The sequence below is a fragment of the Dermacentor silvarum genome, chromosome 1 (assembly GCF_013339745.2).
Source record: "Dermacentor silvarum isolate Dsil-2018 chromosome 1, BIME_Dsil_1.4, whole genome shotgun sequence".
Classification (NCBI taxonomy): domain Eukaryota; kingdom Metazoa; phylum Arthropoda; class Arachnida; order Ixodida; family Ixodidae; genus Dermacentor; species Dermacentor silvarum.
Window position 1 is genome coordinate 341,840,253 of NC_051154.1, and position 18,957 is coordinate 341,859,209.

The following is an 18,957-nucleotide window of genomic DNA, read 5'->3' on the forward strand; positions in this document are numbered from 1 at the left end:
ATTCCTCGCTGTACTTGTGTTATTTCACGGCAAATGTTCGAAGGTGTGTTACAGGCTGGTCTTAGAAAAGCCAGCAATGATATGTGGATATCCCGACACTTCCCAAGAATGTTTCATTCACTCGAACACCACTGCATAAGTCACCCTACCCATTTAGTCACCCATTAGCCATTTTAGTGTATGCTTAAATGAGCACTCCACGCGCCAGCATCCAGTGCCGCCCTCTACATGTACAACTTATCGCTCATGCGACAGCAATATGACACAATGTCAGTGATGGCTCTATAAAATATTGTGATATTACTGGGTTAGTTACGCCTGCCATGTTAGAAAAAACAATATTCATCACAAAAATCCTGCACACTGTAGGCTTGTAGATAGTGCAGAAGGCATATGGCCACTGTAATGATGCCACGAGGCCGTTACTAACTGCACGGATGAACAGGAAAGCTCATTCAATAGTGCGTTAATAGAAACATTACGGCAGCATGGAAATGGTTTCGAAAGCTCTGCTTGAAAGTGAAACGTAAAAAAAGATAATAATAATAATAATAATATTAATAATAATAATAATAAAAATAATAATAATAATAATAAATGTGTCCTATTTCATTGAGAACCTTAAGAACCACCCATATTTTGAACCTTTATGATAACGTCGTTAAAATTACTCAGGTAATGAAATGGTCTCGTTGCACCGATATTTTTAAGCCGTACAACTATTATTTGACCATCTAGACACAGACTGAAATGTTCTATTTGGCGAAGTTTAGAAAATAATTTGAAGGTAGCACGTTAGGAGCAATCCTGTAGCGAGTTGTTCGGTTGGATGGACGCTGCTCACCGAGCACGCTGAGGAAGAGCGTGTGCTCGTCAGACCCGGCAGCGTTCGTGGCGCGGCAGGCATAAGCGCCTTCCGTGTCCTCCGTGGCGCGTACAACGTGCACCACCTGCAACGGTTGCGGAGCGAAAAGAAAAGGCGCAACTATAAAAAAAAATGGAAGACCATGCATCCTCCCCCCGTTGTCACAGGTGCTCAATTTTATAGCCTTACACCGAAACTTAAACGAGGTACGATCACCCATGTCGGTACTGCACTGACCACCACAGTCAATATAAATACACTTCTGAAAACACTCCCACCCTCTCCCATACACCCGCTGCACTCCCCTCCCCGCTCCACTCACCCCGCTCCTCTGAACGCACACTTTGTTTTTAATCGGAAGTTTGCCCTGCGGAATGAAACGTTTGGTGCGTTTATATATGCATGAATAGTTGGTTACGTCCGATAAAATCTAACAAGGATTTGTGGTGCGGACCATAGATCCACAGATGCTTGTCAGGTGGGCGGCTTGCTTGCAGTGCTGGGCAGTATCGAATATACATGTATCTTTTAAACTATCTTAGATACTCATTGGGTATCTTGTATCTGTATCATGATACGTCTGGCAAGACGTGTATTAGTATCTGCATTTCTGATACATGAATGTATCGTGTATTTTAAGCTACAAGATACTGCTATCGCAATATCACAGTGCGAAACTATAAATGTTGGCTGAACTCCGCTTTTCGAGCTGATACTGCTACCACTAAACCACTTGAACAAAATTAAAGGCAGCGACATTTTTTTTCTTATTCCGCAGGGCCCTCCAGCGAGGGCAGGCGATGAGAAGTCACATGTAGAGCAGAGTCACATGGTGGCGCGGCGTGGCCTCGACAAAAACAAGCGCGCGAACATCTGCTCACAGCCGACATCTTGTTTTCTCGATTTTTACAGCGAAGCTGTCTATGGCTAGGCAGGCAGGCAGGCAGGCAATGAACTTTATTTTAGGTCCTGAGGAGCGACTCCGAGACCCCCTTACGGGGGAGGAGCCGCCGCGGGCTGCTCCCACGTTGGGACGGGCAGGCCGTGCCTGACCGCCGCGTCGCGGGCCCTCTGGAGGGCCCGTAGCTGAGCGATGAGGTCGGAGCTCTTGAGCGCCTCCACCCACTCTTCTTCCGCAGTGAGATTATCGTGGCCCCGTAACGAGGGACACCGCCAGAGCATGTGTTCTAAAGTGCAGAAGGGATCGCCGCAATCCGGACAATCGGGCTCGAACGAGTCCGCTTACCTGCTGAACCTGGCTAGACTGGGATAGGACCCGGTCTGCAGAATGCGAAGAGTGGAAGACTGAGGCCTGGAGAGCTTGGCGTGGGGCGGGGGACAGACCCTCCTGTCGAGCTGATAGTGCTTTGAAATCTCGTTAAACGTGTGGAGCGAGTCCTTGTGGAACCCCGCGTCCGCGCCCTCGAGCGGCGTTTTCCCGGTGCGGTGGGTGAGTTCGCGCGCGCGGGCGCGTGCCAGCTCGTTGACGTTGGGAACGACGGTGGAGACCTGAGGCCTCATGTGGGCCGGGAATCAAGTGATGACGAGGGGGGAGACGCGCCTGCCGCAAAGCAGGGAGGCCGCCTCCCTCGAGACCGAACCCGTGTCGAAGGCCCTCACCGCCACCCGGGAATCCGTATGTCTGCGGTCTGCTCCCGTCCTGGAGGGCGAGGGCCACCGCGACCTGCTCCGCCAGTGCCGGAGACGAGCCCCGCACCAACGCGGCGTTAAGGAGGTTGCCCCTGTGATCTACCACGGCCACCACGAATCGGTGGGATTAACCGTATTGGGCGGCGTCGACGAACGCTACCAATCGTGGATCGCCAGCGACGGATCTGAGAAGTGCGGCCGCCCGGGCCCTGCGTCTGCCTAAATTGTGTTGCGGGTGCATGGCTAGGATCTCGGAAAAATTTTGCGTCCTACACTCTAAGAAAAAAAAGGGTCAAAAGTGAGTCACAGCAACGTGACTCTTTTTCTGGGCTAAGACCCCCTTTTGCGTGAGTAGAGTCACAAAATAAGAGTCAACCTTTGTGCATGAGTCAATTGACTCCCAATGGCTTGCGAAGAGTCGTCGTGAAAGATCGCGACTTCTTTGTGTGTAGCAATTGACGAAATATTTTAATGCAGGAAAGAAATACCAGATAATTTCTTCTGGCTTTATGCATGCTTCTGGTTTAGGCAGACCCTCAGGGTTTATGCCCTGGTTGTAATGCAATGTCTCACTCTTTCGTCCCATGAAGAAGGGTAAAAAAAGGACACCGACCATTGAAAGAATGCAAGAAAAGACGTTTCGGCTCCCCTGACGGGAGCCTTGTTCACAATATGAACAACAGATTGTGAACAAGGCTCCCGTCAGGGGATCTGAAACGTCTTGCATTCTTTCAGTGGTCGGTGTCCTTTTTTACCCTTCTTCATGATGCCTCCCGACCAGACGGGCTTCCGTCAAAACCTCGACTTGTTCTCGTCCCATGTTCTGAAAATTGGATTTCCCTTGACCATGTCTGTTGACAGCTCGCATGTTTAAAGGATAGCTGGTTTTCTGTTTTAAGGAATACCAGGATTTGTCACACTGGATTATGACCATTAGTAAATCTCAAAAAAACATTGGCGACTAAACAGAGCACATCAACGAGTTAACAAGTTCCGTGGATGCACTCAACAGTGCCGATTGTAAATGTAGTTCTGTGACGTAAAATTTTATTTTGAGGGTTTATGTGCCAAAACCGAGATCTTATTATGAGATACACGGTAATGGGAAACTGCAGTTTAATTTTCAGCAGCTCGGGTTGTTTAACGTGCCCGGAATTCACGGTGCACGAGCGGTTTTGCATTCTGCCCCCATTGGAATGCGGCCGCCGCGGTTGTAATCATGCCCGTGACCTCGAGTTCAGAAGCACAATGCCACAGCCACTGCGCTACCGCGGTTCGTTGCGTTCCGCGACCAGAAAGAAACATCAGCGTACACTACACAGCTTTTGAGCCCCCTTAGAAATATAATAACAAAAAGTCGCAGTTTCCCCGAAAGATGAAACTTTGAGAGCTATAGCAATGTATTACGCAACTGCACGAAGCAAGGGTCGTAGTTTCATCGGCTGTGTAAATTGCAGTAAAAATTCGTTTACTAATTACATTAGCAAGCATGAGGTCACACGCGCACGTGCTAACATAAACAGATCTCACTCAATTGATTGCGAACGCTTGCTGTCACAGCGATGGCGTGATGAGCGCAAAGAAAGGGGACCGAACGCTTCTGCTGCCTCTTTCCTTCAACGCGTCTCCGAAACTTTACGCTACCTCGGCTCACCCCGCTTTTGCACTCATCGGAGATTACCTTTAACAGGGCGAGTGTGGCGCAATACCGGTTTCAGAGCAACGGCAAGAGGAGACGCGCGCTAAACCAACGCCTCCCTTGCCCCGGCTTTCGCGCGTGTTATCACGTTTCATTGCGCGCCCATCAAGCCACTATCCATCGCGGCTCACCCTCGAACACTTGCTCTCACGCGCGCAGTCAACGGCGCGGGATAGCATGTTATCGCACTTGGACTTCATACGTAAGCTCACGGCAACGCCAACAGATAAATTTCACCGGTTGTGTCCATATAATCGTTATCACCAATAAACGGGAATAGTTCTACGTCGTTTAAATTCATGGCTCTTTCATTCGTGAACATTATTTACGTGAAGCAAAATTATCAGTGAGCAAAACAATTTTTTTTCAACGCGAGGAAGGAAAACCGAAACTAGTTCATGTGCTGTGCGGCCCCAAAGTGATCCAAAGCCGAAATAGAGTGACTCTAGCCGAAGCCATCAAAAGCCGGTCGCCATTTTGTAGTTGTGTTGCATTATGTGCGAGCAGCTCGTGTGCGAGCACGCTGTCGTTGAATGGCTCTGAAAGCACTGCGTTATGGGGTGACTGCATCCGAACGTTACCGCAAGTTACAGTCGGAGCTTCTTTCCGTGCTACGTGATTGCGACGACAAGGACGGCCAGCAGCAGCGTGTCGCCGATTTCGTCTTTGCCGACATCGAACAAGTGCAGCACCCCGGACCATGGCAAGCAACCGAAGTGTTGCGGTCTGCACTGCGTTGTCTTTCATTGTGATGTGCAGATAGTAACGCCCAGAGACGGCCAGATGCATATGAAAGCCTGCCAGCATGGAGGGACTGTGTCATTTTTCTCTTAACGTCTCAGGTGAGTATATCAGCTTTTGTTCGAGTTTACAAACGGCGCGTGCTCGGCCCTTCCGGTTTGGTTACATTTTGCGCGGCGTTTCTCTTGGCAGTTACAGACATGCGCGCGGATGCATGCGAAAATAATAGTGGCAGCCGGAGGCTTCATGAGAGCATCGGATATTATAACAAAGCTGTACTGCTAGGAGAAACACCGTTTTTATCGATCGTAGTAATGAGCAGCCTGTCGCATTGAAAAATCCGCAGAATAACAAGTACTGCATAGCTTGAAGTGTAGAAAAAAATAGTAGCACCAATGTGACATTCGCTGCCGAAGACAAGTCGAAAACGTTGAAGACAGCTTGTGTATCTTGAACATTCGCTAGCGCTTGAGGTTACCGATAATAATAAACTCACTACAATGCTGTATAGGCGTTGAAACAAAATAAATTTGATGTCTTTTTGGCTGCAGGTCAGAAACACATTAGCTAACAACCTAAACCGATGTATAATGTATTATTTCTCAAGTAATCTTTATTTTCACTGTTACTATTTAAAAGCATGAATTTGCTGCAACCTTTATATAGTGAAACCTACTAGTGTTTCAAAAGCGAGGTGTGTTCTGTGGTGAATTTGTAATATTATTACTAGATTGTCTATTTTGTGTCGTGTGTTTTATGTTAAAAGGGTCCTTTCATTTGTATTTTTATGTTAGTACATTTGTATTTGTATATTTGGCAAGCAGAAATGAGTTCATTGCAAAGTTTTACCTCCCAGTGAGCTGCATATGAATCCACCCAAGTTAAACCTGTCTTGGCTATTGTAATGTATGTGTAAAAATTTCAAGTACAGCTGTTGTTGGCTTAATCGCTGTAGGATATTTTATTGTAAAAGTGGAATTCTTGGTATTATTTTACTCTGACAGCATTGAATAAAATATAATGAGGTGTGGTGTATAAATTTACTAACTTAATTTTTTTAAAAATCATCTGTCATGTATCAGAGATTAGTTTACCTTCTTGTAGAAAGAATGCTGTGTTATCTCCTACTCTACTGCTGTTTTGTGCATATTTTTGTAATTTTGAAATGTATTTTATTTTAGGTATTGAAGAAGCGGCAACAGCCACAGGAAGTAGCCATCTTATCCAGCATGTTATGGGTGAGAAATCGCACAGGCACTTTGGAATTTCTCATTAGCAGTATGATGCTATATGTTGTTATTTTTCTGTCCTCATTCCTGTCTTATTCATTTTAGTATTATTGTGCAAATGGTAATACGTTTACATAGAGATAGAGTAATCGCTCAAGAGCGAGACATGGCTAGAGGAGACAAGACACACAAGCCTCCTTTGTCGATGTCTCAATGTTGCGCAGTTACTCTGTCATTATCTACCAACAAGCGAAAATTTCTCGTCAGGTACGTTTACCAATTCTATGTTAGTCCAATTGCATCAACGAAACACTGAAAAGACATATGTACACACACAGGAAGACGGAAACTTCAAATGATGAAGAGCCATAGAACAAGAAGCATTGCTGGAGCCAATGTTTTGAGAAGGAGTAGGAGACAAGTCCTCTTGTTGACGCGTTGGCTCGAGCGACATTCCTTGTTCTACCACTATTACCGTTAAAAGGAACCATTATTGCTCATGCTGAAGTATTATGCATTATGGAATGAAAATTAGCAGGATGAAATGTCAAGAATGTGAAAGTTTTTCTGTATTCTAATGCTAGAGCCAAGACACAGGCTGAAAAACACGAATAAAATTTAGAGAAGCGCAATATTATTCTTCACTACCCGGTTGGCCAGCTTCATTTGCAGCTTGCACTTTATTGCATTAATGACCATAGAAAATCGTTAATTGAAGTAGCTTGATAATTTACTTATGTCAAGAGACCAACTTGGATTAATGCAGGTTAAAAATATACAATGACATTTTAAGATGGCCGGCTTGCAGTTGACAGGCACATCACTTCATGGCGTGAGCACAGATTCGGCTTGCGCACTCTTTTTGTCTTTGCTGGCATTTTCATATACATAACTGCTGCTTTCTTTTTGTCGGGGTTCTAGTTGTGTTGTAGGACCTAACTGTTTACATTTATTTGTATTGGTAACCATGTTACAAAAACAACTGCTGCATTTTTGTAAATTATGACATGGTAGAACTTCAAACATTTGTGCAAATTTGTTGCAGGTGCAACTTGGCGGCTCCTGCCTTCTGCCACCACCCTGTCCCGACTGCGTCCACTAGAGAGTTGGCAGCCTTAGTGATGATGCCAAGCAGGCCGACGGCAAGCAGCAAGATGCAGTAGAGCACTGCACGGGCCGATTTTTGCGGCCCGGGCCCGGCCCGGGCCCGTTTTCACATTGGGTGGCCCGCCCGAGCCCGATCAAAACTTTTATGGCGAGACCCGGGCCCGGCCCGGGCCTGGAAATAATCTACGTTACCCGCCCGGCCCGGCCCGCCACCCCTTTACCTTAAGCCCGAGCCCGGCCCGAGCCCGACTCGAAACCGGCCCGAACCCGGCCCGAGACCGAAAAATACATGTTTTTCAGAGTTGAGAAGCCCGAGAATAACTCACAGAAAGCCCGGCCCGGGCCCGGGTCAAAAAGCACACGCCGTGCCCGAGCCCGGCCCGAGCCCGTGCAAAAACTCCTCTAGCCGGCCCGGCCCACGGGCCGGGCCGGGCCCGGGCTTTCGGGTAAGCCCGAGCCCGTGCAGTGCTCTAAGATGCAGGTAAATACATGTAATCCAGCACCGTCATCTTGACTGAAGCAGCTTGTAGCCACTTGGCAATGAATTAATTTGCAAGTAGTTTAGACGCCCCACTATTGGTGCAGCAATTTTCAAGCCCACGCAATTTGTTTTAGCCACCAAAAGGCAATGTGGATTAGACGAACCACAATGCACATTTTGATGCTAGTGGGGACCACTTATGCAATTTTTTTCTTGCTTAACACAAAAACTATGTTGGTAAAGCTTTGCCAATTTGAAAGTATTACAATGTGCTCTCAGATCTGGTATTTGGCATATTTTTCCTAGGACCGCCACATTGTTAAACCTGCGGATAAATATATGCCAAAACTGAGTTTTCTGTAAGTTCATCCTCATCTTTGTGCACTTCTCCATGAGATATATAATTCTGAAACCATTTTATGTACTCAGCACATGTCCTGAGCACTTGGATCAAGTTAGTTGACAGCTTTTGCTAGAAGGCCATTTCTCTGAAAATAAAATATGGGCCATTTTGGCCATTTCAACGGCCCATAATAAACTGGACAATGTCCAATGCTCAAGGGATACAATTTTAGGTGCAAGTCCTCTTCATTCTCCTGAGAAAAATTTGTTCTCGTCTCATATTGAAGGAACCGGTATCTTGGCTATGCCTTTTGGTGCCTTAGAACTAGACTCGCATAGAACTTACGCTAGTGTGGAGGGCCAAGTAACGTACCCTTGACGTTACGTTAAGGTTCAATTATTGATACACGCAAGACAAAATGACAAGCATTCCATCCTATAAGTAGTTCCTCAAATTTATTTATACTTTTTGCACGTTTATTTACCTTCAGTCTGGTGACCTGTGTCTGCTTTCATTATTAGCTTACCATCATAGATGGTAAGCTTCAGATTTGTCCTATGGTGAAGAATAATATGGTGCTTATAGATGGGGGTTTCTGTTTCTCAGGTTTCTGCGAAATTCTACCCAAGCTGTGCCACACACTTGAGCCAGGCCTCTTGGAAAGGACGCATAACCAGACTCCATGCGTTGATGTCAGATGATGCCAGGGATCAAGGCAACCTGTTTTGCTCCAGCATTCAACACTTGGTGACCCTCTACATGTTTCACCTATTTCGCAGCTGTACCTCGGCTGCAATCTATCCAAACAGCATCGCCAGCTGTGACCACTTATCGAACCATGAGCAAATATTGGCGTGAAGTGTTCGCTGGGCTTGACATTCTATTTGCTCCTTAAGACTCCTAGCAAATACTCCTCTTATAATTTATGTGTGTTTGGTACCCAATTTTTAATATTTCCTTTCTCTTGGAATTGTTAGCATCATCTCCTATTATATCTGTATTTATGCCCAGTTTCTCGTAGTTCTTTTGTACTTGTGTATGTAATTGATAGGTTCTTAACTTTTGTAATGCATAAGGCTAAAATGCTGACTTACGTCATGTTTTGTTCATTTATTAATTTGCAGCGCTGTAGAATGTTAAAACATTTTACTTAACTAGGGCTCTATGGCAACATAAATTCAAGAGGAACATACGGCACTTATTTCAAGCACCTATTATTTTTGAAAAAAAAGGAAAGAACATAGGAGCGGGGGGGGGGGTGAAAAAGAAAACAGTATTAAAGTATGGAAACTTGGCTGCCCACCATAAGTGATGTGACTTCCTTTCACTGCAATGATACCAGTGGCACTGGGGGATGTTTTAAGCATGAAACCCATGATACCCTTGGCATTCGTCAGCGTGGCAAATGGGCTTGCCACACTTAAGAATGCCAACGGTATTGTAGGTTTCATGCAGACATTGGGTGTGTTAAACCTTATGAGTATTGCATTTCTCGAACATGAAGGTTTACAGCAGTGCTTTGAATGACACATATATTTCCTAATTTTCAGATGTTATGAATGCAAGAGTAATGGTACATGTACGCTCATGTAAAAATTATTGTACAGACTATATGCCCATAGATACACACTTCTTCTGATGAGATACACACTTCTTCTGAGCAACGACAGGGGGTAGCGGGATGTATGCCTTTATTTCAGATTTAATTATTGCCTTCCAGGCCTGGGTTAGTCTACTACATTGAGGATTCTAGGCCAGAGTCCCTGCACTAGAGAGAAGTGAATTAAACTAAGAATCATAAATATGAAAGTATCTTGTTCATGGCACCAATTTGACAATTAGCAAGGTTCTTTCTGCATTCATTTCGAAATTTGTGATATATTTTATGACTGGCTTCATTAATGTGAGAACAAATATTTGTTTATTGTCAACACAGTTGATGGCACTCATTTCCACACCATACCTTTACAGGCTAAAAATTCTATGTATTAATGGGGTGTTTCAGGTTTTGCACACTCAATGTTAAGGGATCCGAATGGTTGCATAGAACAGAATGCAAGAAAGAACAAAGGAATTCAAGTAGGGTATGGGGCTTTGTAGGCAGACGCTTTGGTGTGCATTTCTAAAACTCCCTACGGTGTGCCTGAAGGCATTGCCTGACACTTCGGCTGAATACATTGGCAGCCACATATTAAGGGTAAATGCTCCTCGAAATAAATTGTTAAAATTATTTCTGCGAGAGATTTGAAAAAAAAAACTTGTTGCATAGAGTTTTGCTAGATTTTAGGTATGTCAGTGGTTTTTGTGTAGCCGCTATATTTTTTTAGTTATGTCCTACACAGTGGCAAAGTATCTGCGGGCGCTTTATTGTATATAACAGTTTCACAAGAATCATCGTGTTGTATCTTATCCAGCTCATTGTAGACCGCAATGTTCTGATATCTACCCAAACAGCATGTAAAATTACTGAAACTATGCAAAAAAATTCATCGTCATCAGCCTATATTTATGTCCACTGCAGGATGAAGGCCTCTCCATGTGATCTCCAATTACCCCTGTCTTGTGCTAGCTGATTCCAACTTGCGCCTGCAAATTTTCTAACTTCATCGCCCCACCTAGTTTTTGGCCGTCCTCGACTGCGCTTCCCTTCTCTTGGTATCCATTCTGTAACTCTAATGGTCCACTGGTGATCCATTCTATGCATTACATTGTAATTTCAAGTAGATATTAGCATTGTACATATCTTGAAGAGTATGTATGCCAAATTTAGTTAGTATCGCACAATTGTAAGTGCACGAGGTTATTCTCATGGGACTGTGAAAAAATTGAAGTGTACTGAGCTTTACTTGCCTAGTCCCACTAAGTTTACATGTTATTTGGGTAGATATCGGCACTTTGCACCTACAACGAGCTAAATTAGCTACAGCACAATGCTTTTATGCAAATTTAATACAGAAGAAAGTGCCCGCAAATATCGCTACATATTGTGCCATTGTTTAAGACATAACTGAATAAATGTAGCAGCTAAACAAAAATAACATATACGAAATCGGCTTGAAGAACTCTAATTGGCTTAATTTTCAAACCTCTAGTACAAAAAAAATTAAAATCATTTAGAGTAGCATCTCCCTTTAACACAAGATTTAAAAAACAAAACGTGTACCTTGCTATATTCACCTATAACATAACTGGAAAGACAGCCCAGAGTCGCTTAGACAAGAGGACTTGCCTCTGGGTTGTCTTCCCATGGGCTGCTGTTAAGCACTGAGTTGTCCTGCATTCTCCAGAAGTACAATACTAAATATTTTGTGAATGTGCCCTAACAAGGGGAAAAAAGTTCCCTGAAAGGCAGATAAGAATATCACTTTGTTCGACATTTACATGTTGAGTCCATATCTTTGTTTCGTACTGAGTGTTTCAGTGGTGACTGCGTCTAATTATTGAACATAACTGCTTCAAGACAGCGTGGCAATTTTTGCTAACAAAAATTTATAGCAGTGACAGGCATTAGAATTGCAGTACTCAAGAATTTTTGCTTTGTAAGAAGTAGACTAGCACCGGTTCTGAGAAACACATCCCCAAAAGCAATGAGAGAATAGATTTCTGTTTCACACAGAATCGTGCTACAGGGCTTACAAAAGGCTTTGTGGCTAAGTAATATCTGAAATAGCAAAGCATGCTCCACCAAGTATGGTAACAAATATTTCAGGGCTGCCAGTCTGAGTTCTCTTACCAACTAGCTATACATTCAGCACTGACTAGCCTCAATAGTGCAATGTCAGCATTCTGCTGAAGTTGTTTATTTGCTGAAGTTATTCTACTTTAATTATTGTGATCTTGTTTAAGAAGACATTGGCAATTATCACGCACTTGTAATCTCTGTCAGTTTTGTAAATACTTGCCAGTTATTTTTTCAGCCTGTGAGTCTTGGTAATCGAGAAATTCATTGCAGAAAGAGCAAGTACATTGTATTTAATTATACAGATACTATTCATTCGTAGATTTTTTTGTCTTCAACATTTGTTTTGCCCCACAACTGTTTTTTTTTGAAATCTGAAATGATGTACTCGCCTCCTTAGCAATGTACAGTGAAATCTGTCAGTATGTCTTGTTTAAAATACTGTTGATAGACCAGATAGGCTATTTGTTATTAAAAATTATAACAATAGTAGTGTAGGACCATAATAGTATTGGCGTTTACTCACAACTGTGCCTTGCTACATCCAAGCAGCTGTACCATACAATGTGTATGTGCTCAGAAGAGCTGAACACCACAGATAAAAAGTAATGGCCACCCAAGGCTTTTACTCGTTGAGTGTCACCTTTTAAGAGCAGATTATTTGCCAGATGTAATTTATCCTAAGTAAATACATAAATCAGTTATGTGAGGTGTCTTATTTGTATGTTGCAAGTGAGAAGTTCTTGTGATCTTGCTTGTTTTTATTTTGTTTCCTTTGTGAGCATGAGTGATGTAGGTTGCCTCGACGCATATTCTAAAAACTGTTTCCTCATCACTGCGATTCATGAAAGTTAATTTACACATAACTTTCCCAGTTACTAATATCGCAGGCTTCACGTTTAATTTTCTTATGTTTGATGTTATGTTTATCTAGCAAGTCGTTCTGTCGTACATTGAAACATATTCACCCATTGCACAGTGGGCACCCAAATTATGAATATCTGTTCTTTCTTTCTACCTTGCTCTGGTGTTTTCTTAGCTTAGCATTGGTGTAATGGCCTGTCTGCGCATGCAAAAAGTAGCAAAGTGGCTAAAGTTAAAGGTCGACGAAAAGATAAAGATACCAAGCCGTATATTCAAAAGTTTGTATACAATTCAAAAAAATGTGACATCCCCCTATAGTGTGAGAGTTGCTTTTGGCATCAAATGAACTGGGTAGCCTATTTGCTAGAGTACACAACAAAGCAAAAAGTCACTCTAGATAGGAGCGGCAGTGGAAAGTTCAGCACAGAAAATGTTTTATTTCACGCACCATCAATGGGGCTTATCAGCTGCTCCTATTGTGTGGGAACGCTTATGTTGAGTAGACTAGCCTTTGCACCAATGTTACATTAAGGGGACACCAGAGAAAGGTAGAAATCAAAAACAGATATTCACACTTGGCTGCCTACTGTGCATTGTGTGGATGTTTTCACTGTACAAAAGACTACTGTACTAGGTAATTACACAGACAAAAGAATTAAAAATTAGTGTTATGTTTCAGTCAACCTTCTGTGACCTCCAGTGTTCATGGAAACCCATTTTCTCTGTATGTGCCAAGCCATAGGTAGGCTTTACGAAACTCAGTCATGCTTGCTAAGTTAAAAATCAGAACAAGAAAAACTCACAAGAACTTTATATGAGTGACATGCAAAGGGTGGCACCTGATGTAACTTCATGCATTTACTGATGGTAGATTACAGCCGGTACCTAATCTGCTCTTACAGGGTGACTTGTGATGAGTAGAAGGAGCCTTCCTCATGTCTCTACTTTCTGTGTGTGTCTTTTGGCTCTTCATGCACCATGTGTATTGTATTGTTACAGCTGCATGTGTGTAGCTGGGTACAATTTAGTTAACACCTGGTCTGCTTCCTTCCTTGTCCTCGTCATTCATGCGCTAGCTTTGTCGTAACAAAATGCAGCTACCAGCGTGTTTGCTTTATGGCAAATCTTGTATTAGTGCTTATTGCAATCAGTGAAATTGTTGGTGTCTTAAAAACATAGTCTTAAAAAATGTGTTTATGTCAACGTAAATAAAATGTTTAGCTGAAATGTTGCTGTATGGTTTCTCTAATATTGTCAGTTATTAAGTTTTTATGCACTGTTGCAGATTGTATGAAAGAATAAAATTGATGCACAACTTTTTAATATGGTGTTTTTCAGATCAATTTTCAACTCAAGCTAAGAAACATACATGAGTTGTGTGGGAAAAGTGCCAACAAGAGTACCATACAGTAAGACAGCTGTTTTTACTGTTAAATTGGATTATCGATTGCCAACCAGTTACTGTCTGCAATTTGTAATGCATAGATTATGTAATCTAAGTTGGAATATTGTTCTTATTGCACTTCATTATCTGGTTCTCCTTTTTTGCACCAGTGTAGCCCTTCGTTATATTTATGTGTACTTTATTTGCATAGGAGGTTAAATTAAGTTCTAAATAAAAATACGCATGTGAGAACAGTGAAATAGGTTTAGCTTAAGAACCTATTGACATATTATAACTTAATGACTTGTGTTGGGGTGAATTGAACTTTTTCTGGAGTGAGATACTATTTTGGGGTGCCATTATGGCTCAGAGTGACATTGCATGTCATACACATGCAGCTGCAAGGTGCATATTGGGTGTTTCTTTAAAACTGTTTTGCTTGGTTGGCCATTGATTCCAGTTTAATAGTAAAGAGAACTGTCTTGTGTACACGGTGATTCTCTGATGACTGATACATTTGACACTTTCAGAAGACAATAACAAAGTCTTGAAATATTCAGTTTTTGTTGCTAACCTGCCACATGCTTCTTAGCAGATTAGCTATGGATTCATTATTATTCTATGTTGTTTTTTCACAATAGTAACTTTGCTCTGTCAGCAAAACTTTTTGACTCATTTTGAAAAGCGGCTCGACACTGCCAGCCAAGAGTCAAATGACTTAAATGGATTAGTTAGTTTACTCTATTTGCAAGAGTCGTGCACCATGTGTAACGCGACACACACTAATGGAGTCGTCAGACTCGTCAAGAATAGTTACCCGACTCCTTCAGCAGTAGTCATGTGACCCTTTATCTTGACTCGTCTGACTCATCTAGAATAGTTAACAGACTCCCTCAACAGTAGTCATGTGACCCTTTATCTTCAGTCGTCTGACTCATCTAGAAGAGTTAACAGACTCCCTCAGCGGTAGTCTTGCAACCCTCTTGAAAGGGTCCAGGAGACTACTAGAAAAGAGTGTGCATGACTATTGCGTGAGGAGTTAAGTAACCGCCTTGTATACATTACAGATAGTCTTTGGACTCTCTGGCAAAAGAGAGTTCGGGTGTCTCCCCCAAAGTGTGTCATATATGTGGCGAACCCAGACTCCGCGAAAAGAGTAAGGGATACTCTTTTTTTTTCTTAGTGTGTACGAGAAAAAATCCAACCAGGTTGGCCGATCCCGGCGGCAATGCAGGGCCCGCAGCAATGGCTCATACCTGAGTAAGGCAAATGCGTGAAGCGAACATACAGCACAGCTTTCGTTTCAATACGAGACGCACGAATAAAAAAGCCGTCAAGCCGTGTGATTGATGACGAGGCGTACGTTGCGGCCAATCCCTCGCCGCTGGTCGTTGTCCGGGAATTTATCTAGACATTGCAAAACCGGAAACTTTCCCACTTCGTGGAAAAATTTGGCCTCAGTTACTTCAACGATCCGAGTCAACCAACTACCGCAAACGGGTCTTGCATCCATTTTACTTTGGCCAAAAACATTTCTCAAATTATAACGGAAAACAACAGTTTATATCATAGCGACCACAAAGCAGTTATAGCAGTCATCACAAGGTAATAAATAAAATAAAGGTTTTGCAACTGCATTCAACGTAGGTTTGTGTAATATATCACACTGAAGAGCAATGTGCGTAATGGTTTCATATCATGGGATTGGTCTTTAGGCCAACATCAGGCGCAACATATCTACAGCTTCGCTGACCAACCACCTTAACAGGAGTGGAATGGCTATGGGTTTTTTTTCGTTTTTAGTTGCGTCGCTGCCCTGAAACTTGTTCGTGGCCCCCGTACTGTGCTCCGTTCGCCAATGCATGCGGTATCTTCCACGCAAATCCTGATACCGGTATAATGTCGATCGTTAGCGAAGTTTCTCTCGCGTGGTGCTTTGTTACGAAGTCTGAGGAATGCAAGAACGGGATTGCCTTGCGTCTAGTGGCTTTCACACATCAGCGATTTGAAAAATATTGTGGATGTAAGTTTGACTGTTGTGAATTAACCAAAGCGTGGATGGCGCTCCTTCGGGGACGCTTGTGCATAAGGTGGCTATTCTGTGTACGTGATTGTTGCTCACAGTGCCCCAAAATCATTTTTTACTACGTTCATCATCATCATCAGCCCATATTTTATGTCCACTTCAGGACGAAGCCTTCTTCCTGTGATCTCCAATTACCCCTGTCTTGCGCTAGTTGATTCCAACTTGCGCCTACAAATTTCCTAACTTCATCATCCCACCCAGTTTTCTGCCGTCTGCGACTGCGCTTCCCTTCTCTTGGTATCAATTCTGTAACTCTAATGGTCCACCGGTTATCGATCCTACGCATTACATGGCCTGCGCAGCTCCATTTTTCTCTCCTAATGTCAACTAGAATATCAGCTATCCCCGTTTGTTCTCTGATCCACACCGCTCTCTTCCTGTCTCCTAACGTCTCCTAATTTTTCGTTCCATCGCTCTTTGTGCGCTCCTTAACATGTTCTCGAGCTTCTTTCTTAACCTCCAAGTTTCTGCCCGATATGTTAGCACTGGTAGAATGCAATGATTGTAAATTTTTTTTTCAACGACAATGGTAAGCTCCCGCTCAGGATTTGGCAATGTCTGCGGTATGCACTCCAACCCAATTTTATTCTTCTGTAAATTTCTTTCTCATGATCGGGGTCCCTTGTGAGTAATTGATCTAGATAAACATACTCCTTTACAGACTCTAGAGGCTGACTGGCGATCCTGAATTCTTGTTCTCTTGCCAGGCTATTGAACATTATGTTTGTCTTCTGCATATTTATATATTTATCTTAAAGCCCACTCTTACACTTTCTCGGTTAAGGTCCTCAATCATTAGCTGTAATTCATCCCCATTGTTCCTGAATAGGACAATGTCATCTGCAAATCGAAGGTTGGTGAGGTATTCGTCGTTGATCCTCACTTCTAAGCCTTCCCAGTCTAAGAGCTTGAATACTTCTTCTAAGCATGCAGTGAATAGCATTGGAGAGATTGTGTCTCCTTGCCTGACCCCTTTCTTGATATATATCTTTCTACCTTTCTTGTGGACTGCCAGTGTGGCTGTGCAATCCTTGTAGATATTTGCCAAGATATTCACGTATGTCTCGTGTACTCCTTGATTACGCAATGCCTCTGTGACTGCTGGTATCTCTACTGAATCAAATGCTTTTTCATAATCTACGAACGCCATATACAGAGGTTGATTGTACTCAGCAGTTGATTGGACTACGTTACATGATGAGAATTCAGCGACATATGAATAAGCTAAGTAAGCTGTACATTGCGCACGGACTTAGCCCTTGTTCATACGTTTGCTGCTACATTATATAGATCTATACTAAGAAATTTGCGAATGTATCGAAGTACATCTTAAGATACAACTGGAAAGTATCGTACCGGGACAACAACTCCGGTAGTACCTTGTGTCTGCATCTCAAATACTGTTGCCCGAGTATCGTGTACCATATCATGATACACTTGCAAATTATCTTTGGCCGCCCTGCTTGGGTGTAGCCCCCACTCCGACACAACTGCAAAAGTAATCGCAGAGCAAACTTAATATTGCAACAACAGCTCGACGACGACCGCCTATTTCACTATGTGCAACGTAGGAGCAACGGAAATGGTAAAACAGTGATAGAATGACTCGTATATAGGGACGATCCCTGCGTAATGCGGTTAGCGCGCACCTCTCCGCCGTCGGCGATCTGCAGCAGCGGCTGGCGCTCGTCCAGCAGCTCACCGTCCTTGGTCCACTCGACGGTCGATCGGGGATTTCCCTGCTCCACGCGGCACTCGAGGCGAGCCGGCCGACCGAGCACCACGGGTGCGGGGGAAGGCAGCTTCGCGATGCGTGGTGGCGCTGCGATCGTGTGACAAACATGTGCAAGAACTTTTGTGTGCGTTTCTTCTTCCGAATCTCCCCCCGACAGAGGCTGTATACGCCGAGTGTGGCGTTGACAGCGGTCCACATCTCAGGGGCGCAGAAAATGGTACGTCCGAGGGGCCAGACTTATAACCAAGACCACAGACGCGCGTGAAAAAAAGTACTCCACGCACGATCGCTACATGAAAAAGTATGCTAAGGAATATTGAAGATGTGCCCTCTCCACTTCTCTGTTGAGGAGCACTGTTGCGACACTTCTTTCTTAAACATTCAATCAAATCGTAAATAATTTGGGGCTCTCTATAAAGGTTGTGTGAAGATCGGTTTACAGCATCATTTTTTATTTTCGCCGCATACGGCGTGCAAAAGCATGATTAGACGAAGAGGAATGAACTTGCCATTGAGGATGCAAGCGTTTAGACAAATTTATAAATATGACATTAAAGGGCAAACTCGTTTCGAATCTTTGTTGATTTTGCTTTGTCTACGTCAGATGTTTACGTAACGAATTACATGTAATTAATTACTTGTAATCAAATACGTTCTTTATTATTGCTGTAATTTACCAATTACTTTGTTTTCTCGATAACGCTCGCTGTAATTCAATTACTTTTTTCAGTAACCAAATACATGTAACCAATAACATTTTTGACGAAATCAGCACGGACAGGCCACGAATCTTTGAGCATTTAAATTTGGCGGTAACTACAGAGTCCAAAGGGATGAAAACATGTACGTGCGTTACCTCCGTTCCACAGTCAGCATCCTGTCTGAATCACCTGAACATGGCAGGGTTGCAGACTTGCACACTTCTCTTGGAAGTTCGACCTCTGAGCCTTTCTTTTAAAATAAAATTTGTCTACCTCAATGGTGGAAGCTCTTATAGGTGGCCTTCACTGGCGCTTAGAACTCCTGCTGAATTCTTCTTCGCTTAGTGCAGTAAATGACTTCTCTGATATAGACAATTTTTTTACGAATAAACT

The 18,957-nt window shown here is 43.2% G+C and overlaps 1 protein-coding gene across 1 annotated transcript in view; it reads right to left on the reverse strand.

Annotated features, from left to right (window-relative positions):
* The window catches only part of LOC119444229 (hemicentin-2-like), a 111,143-nt gene that overhangs the window by 70,209 nt on the left and 21,977 nt on the right, over positions 1-18,957 (reverse strand). The window contains exons 9-10 of the mRNA XM_037708660.2: positions 17,778-17,950; positions 845-950 (exon numbers count right to left, since the gene is read on the reverse strand). Of these exons, the coding sequence (XP_037564588.2) occupies positions 845-950; positions 17,778-17,950 (279 nt within the window). The remainder of the gene's footprint in view (positions 1-844; positions 951-17,777; positions 17,951-18,957) is intronic.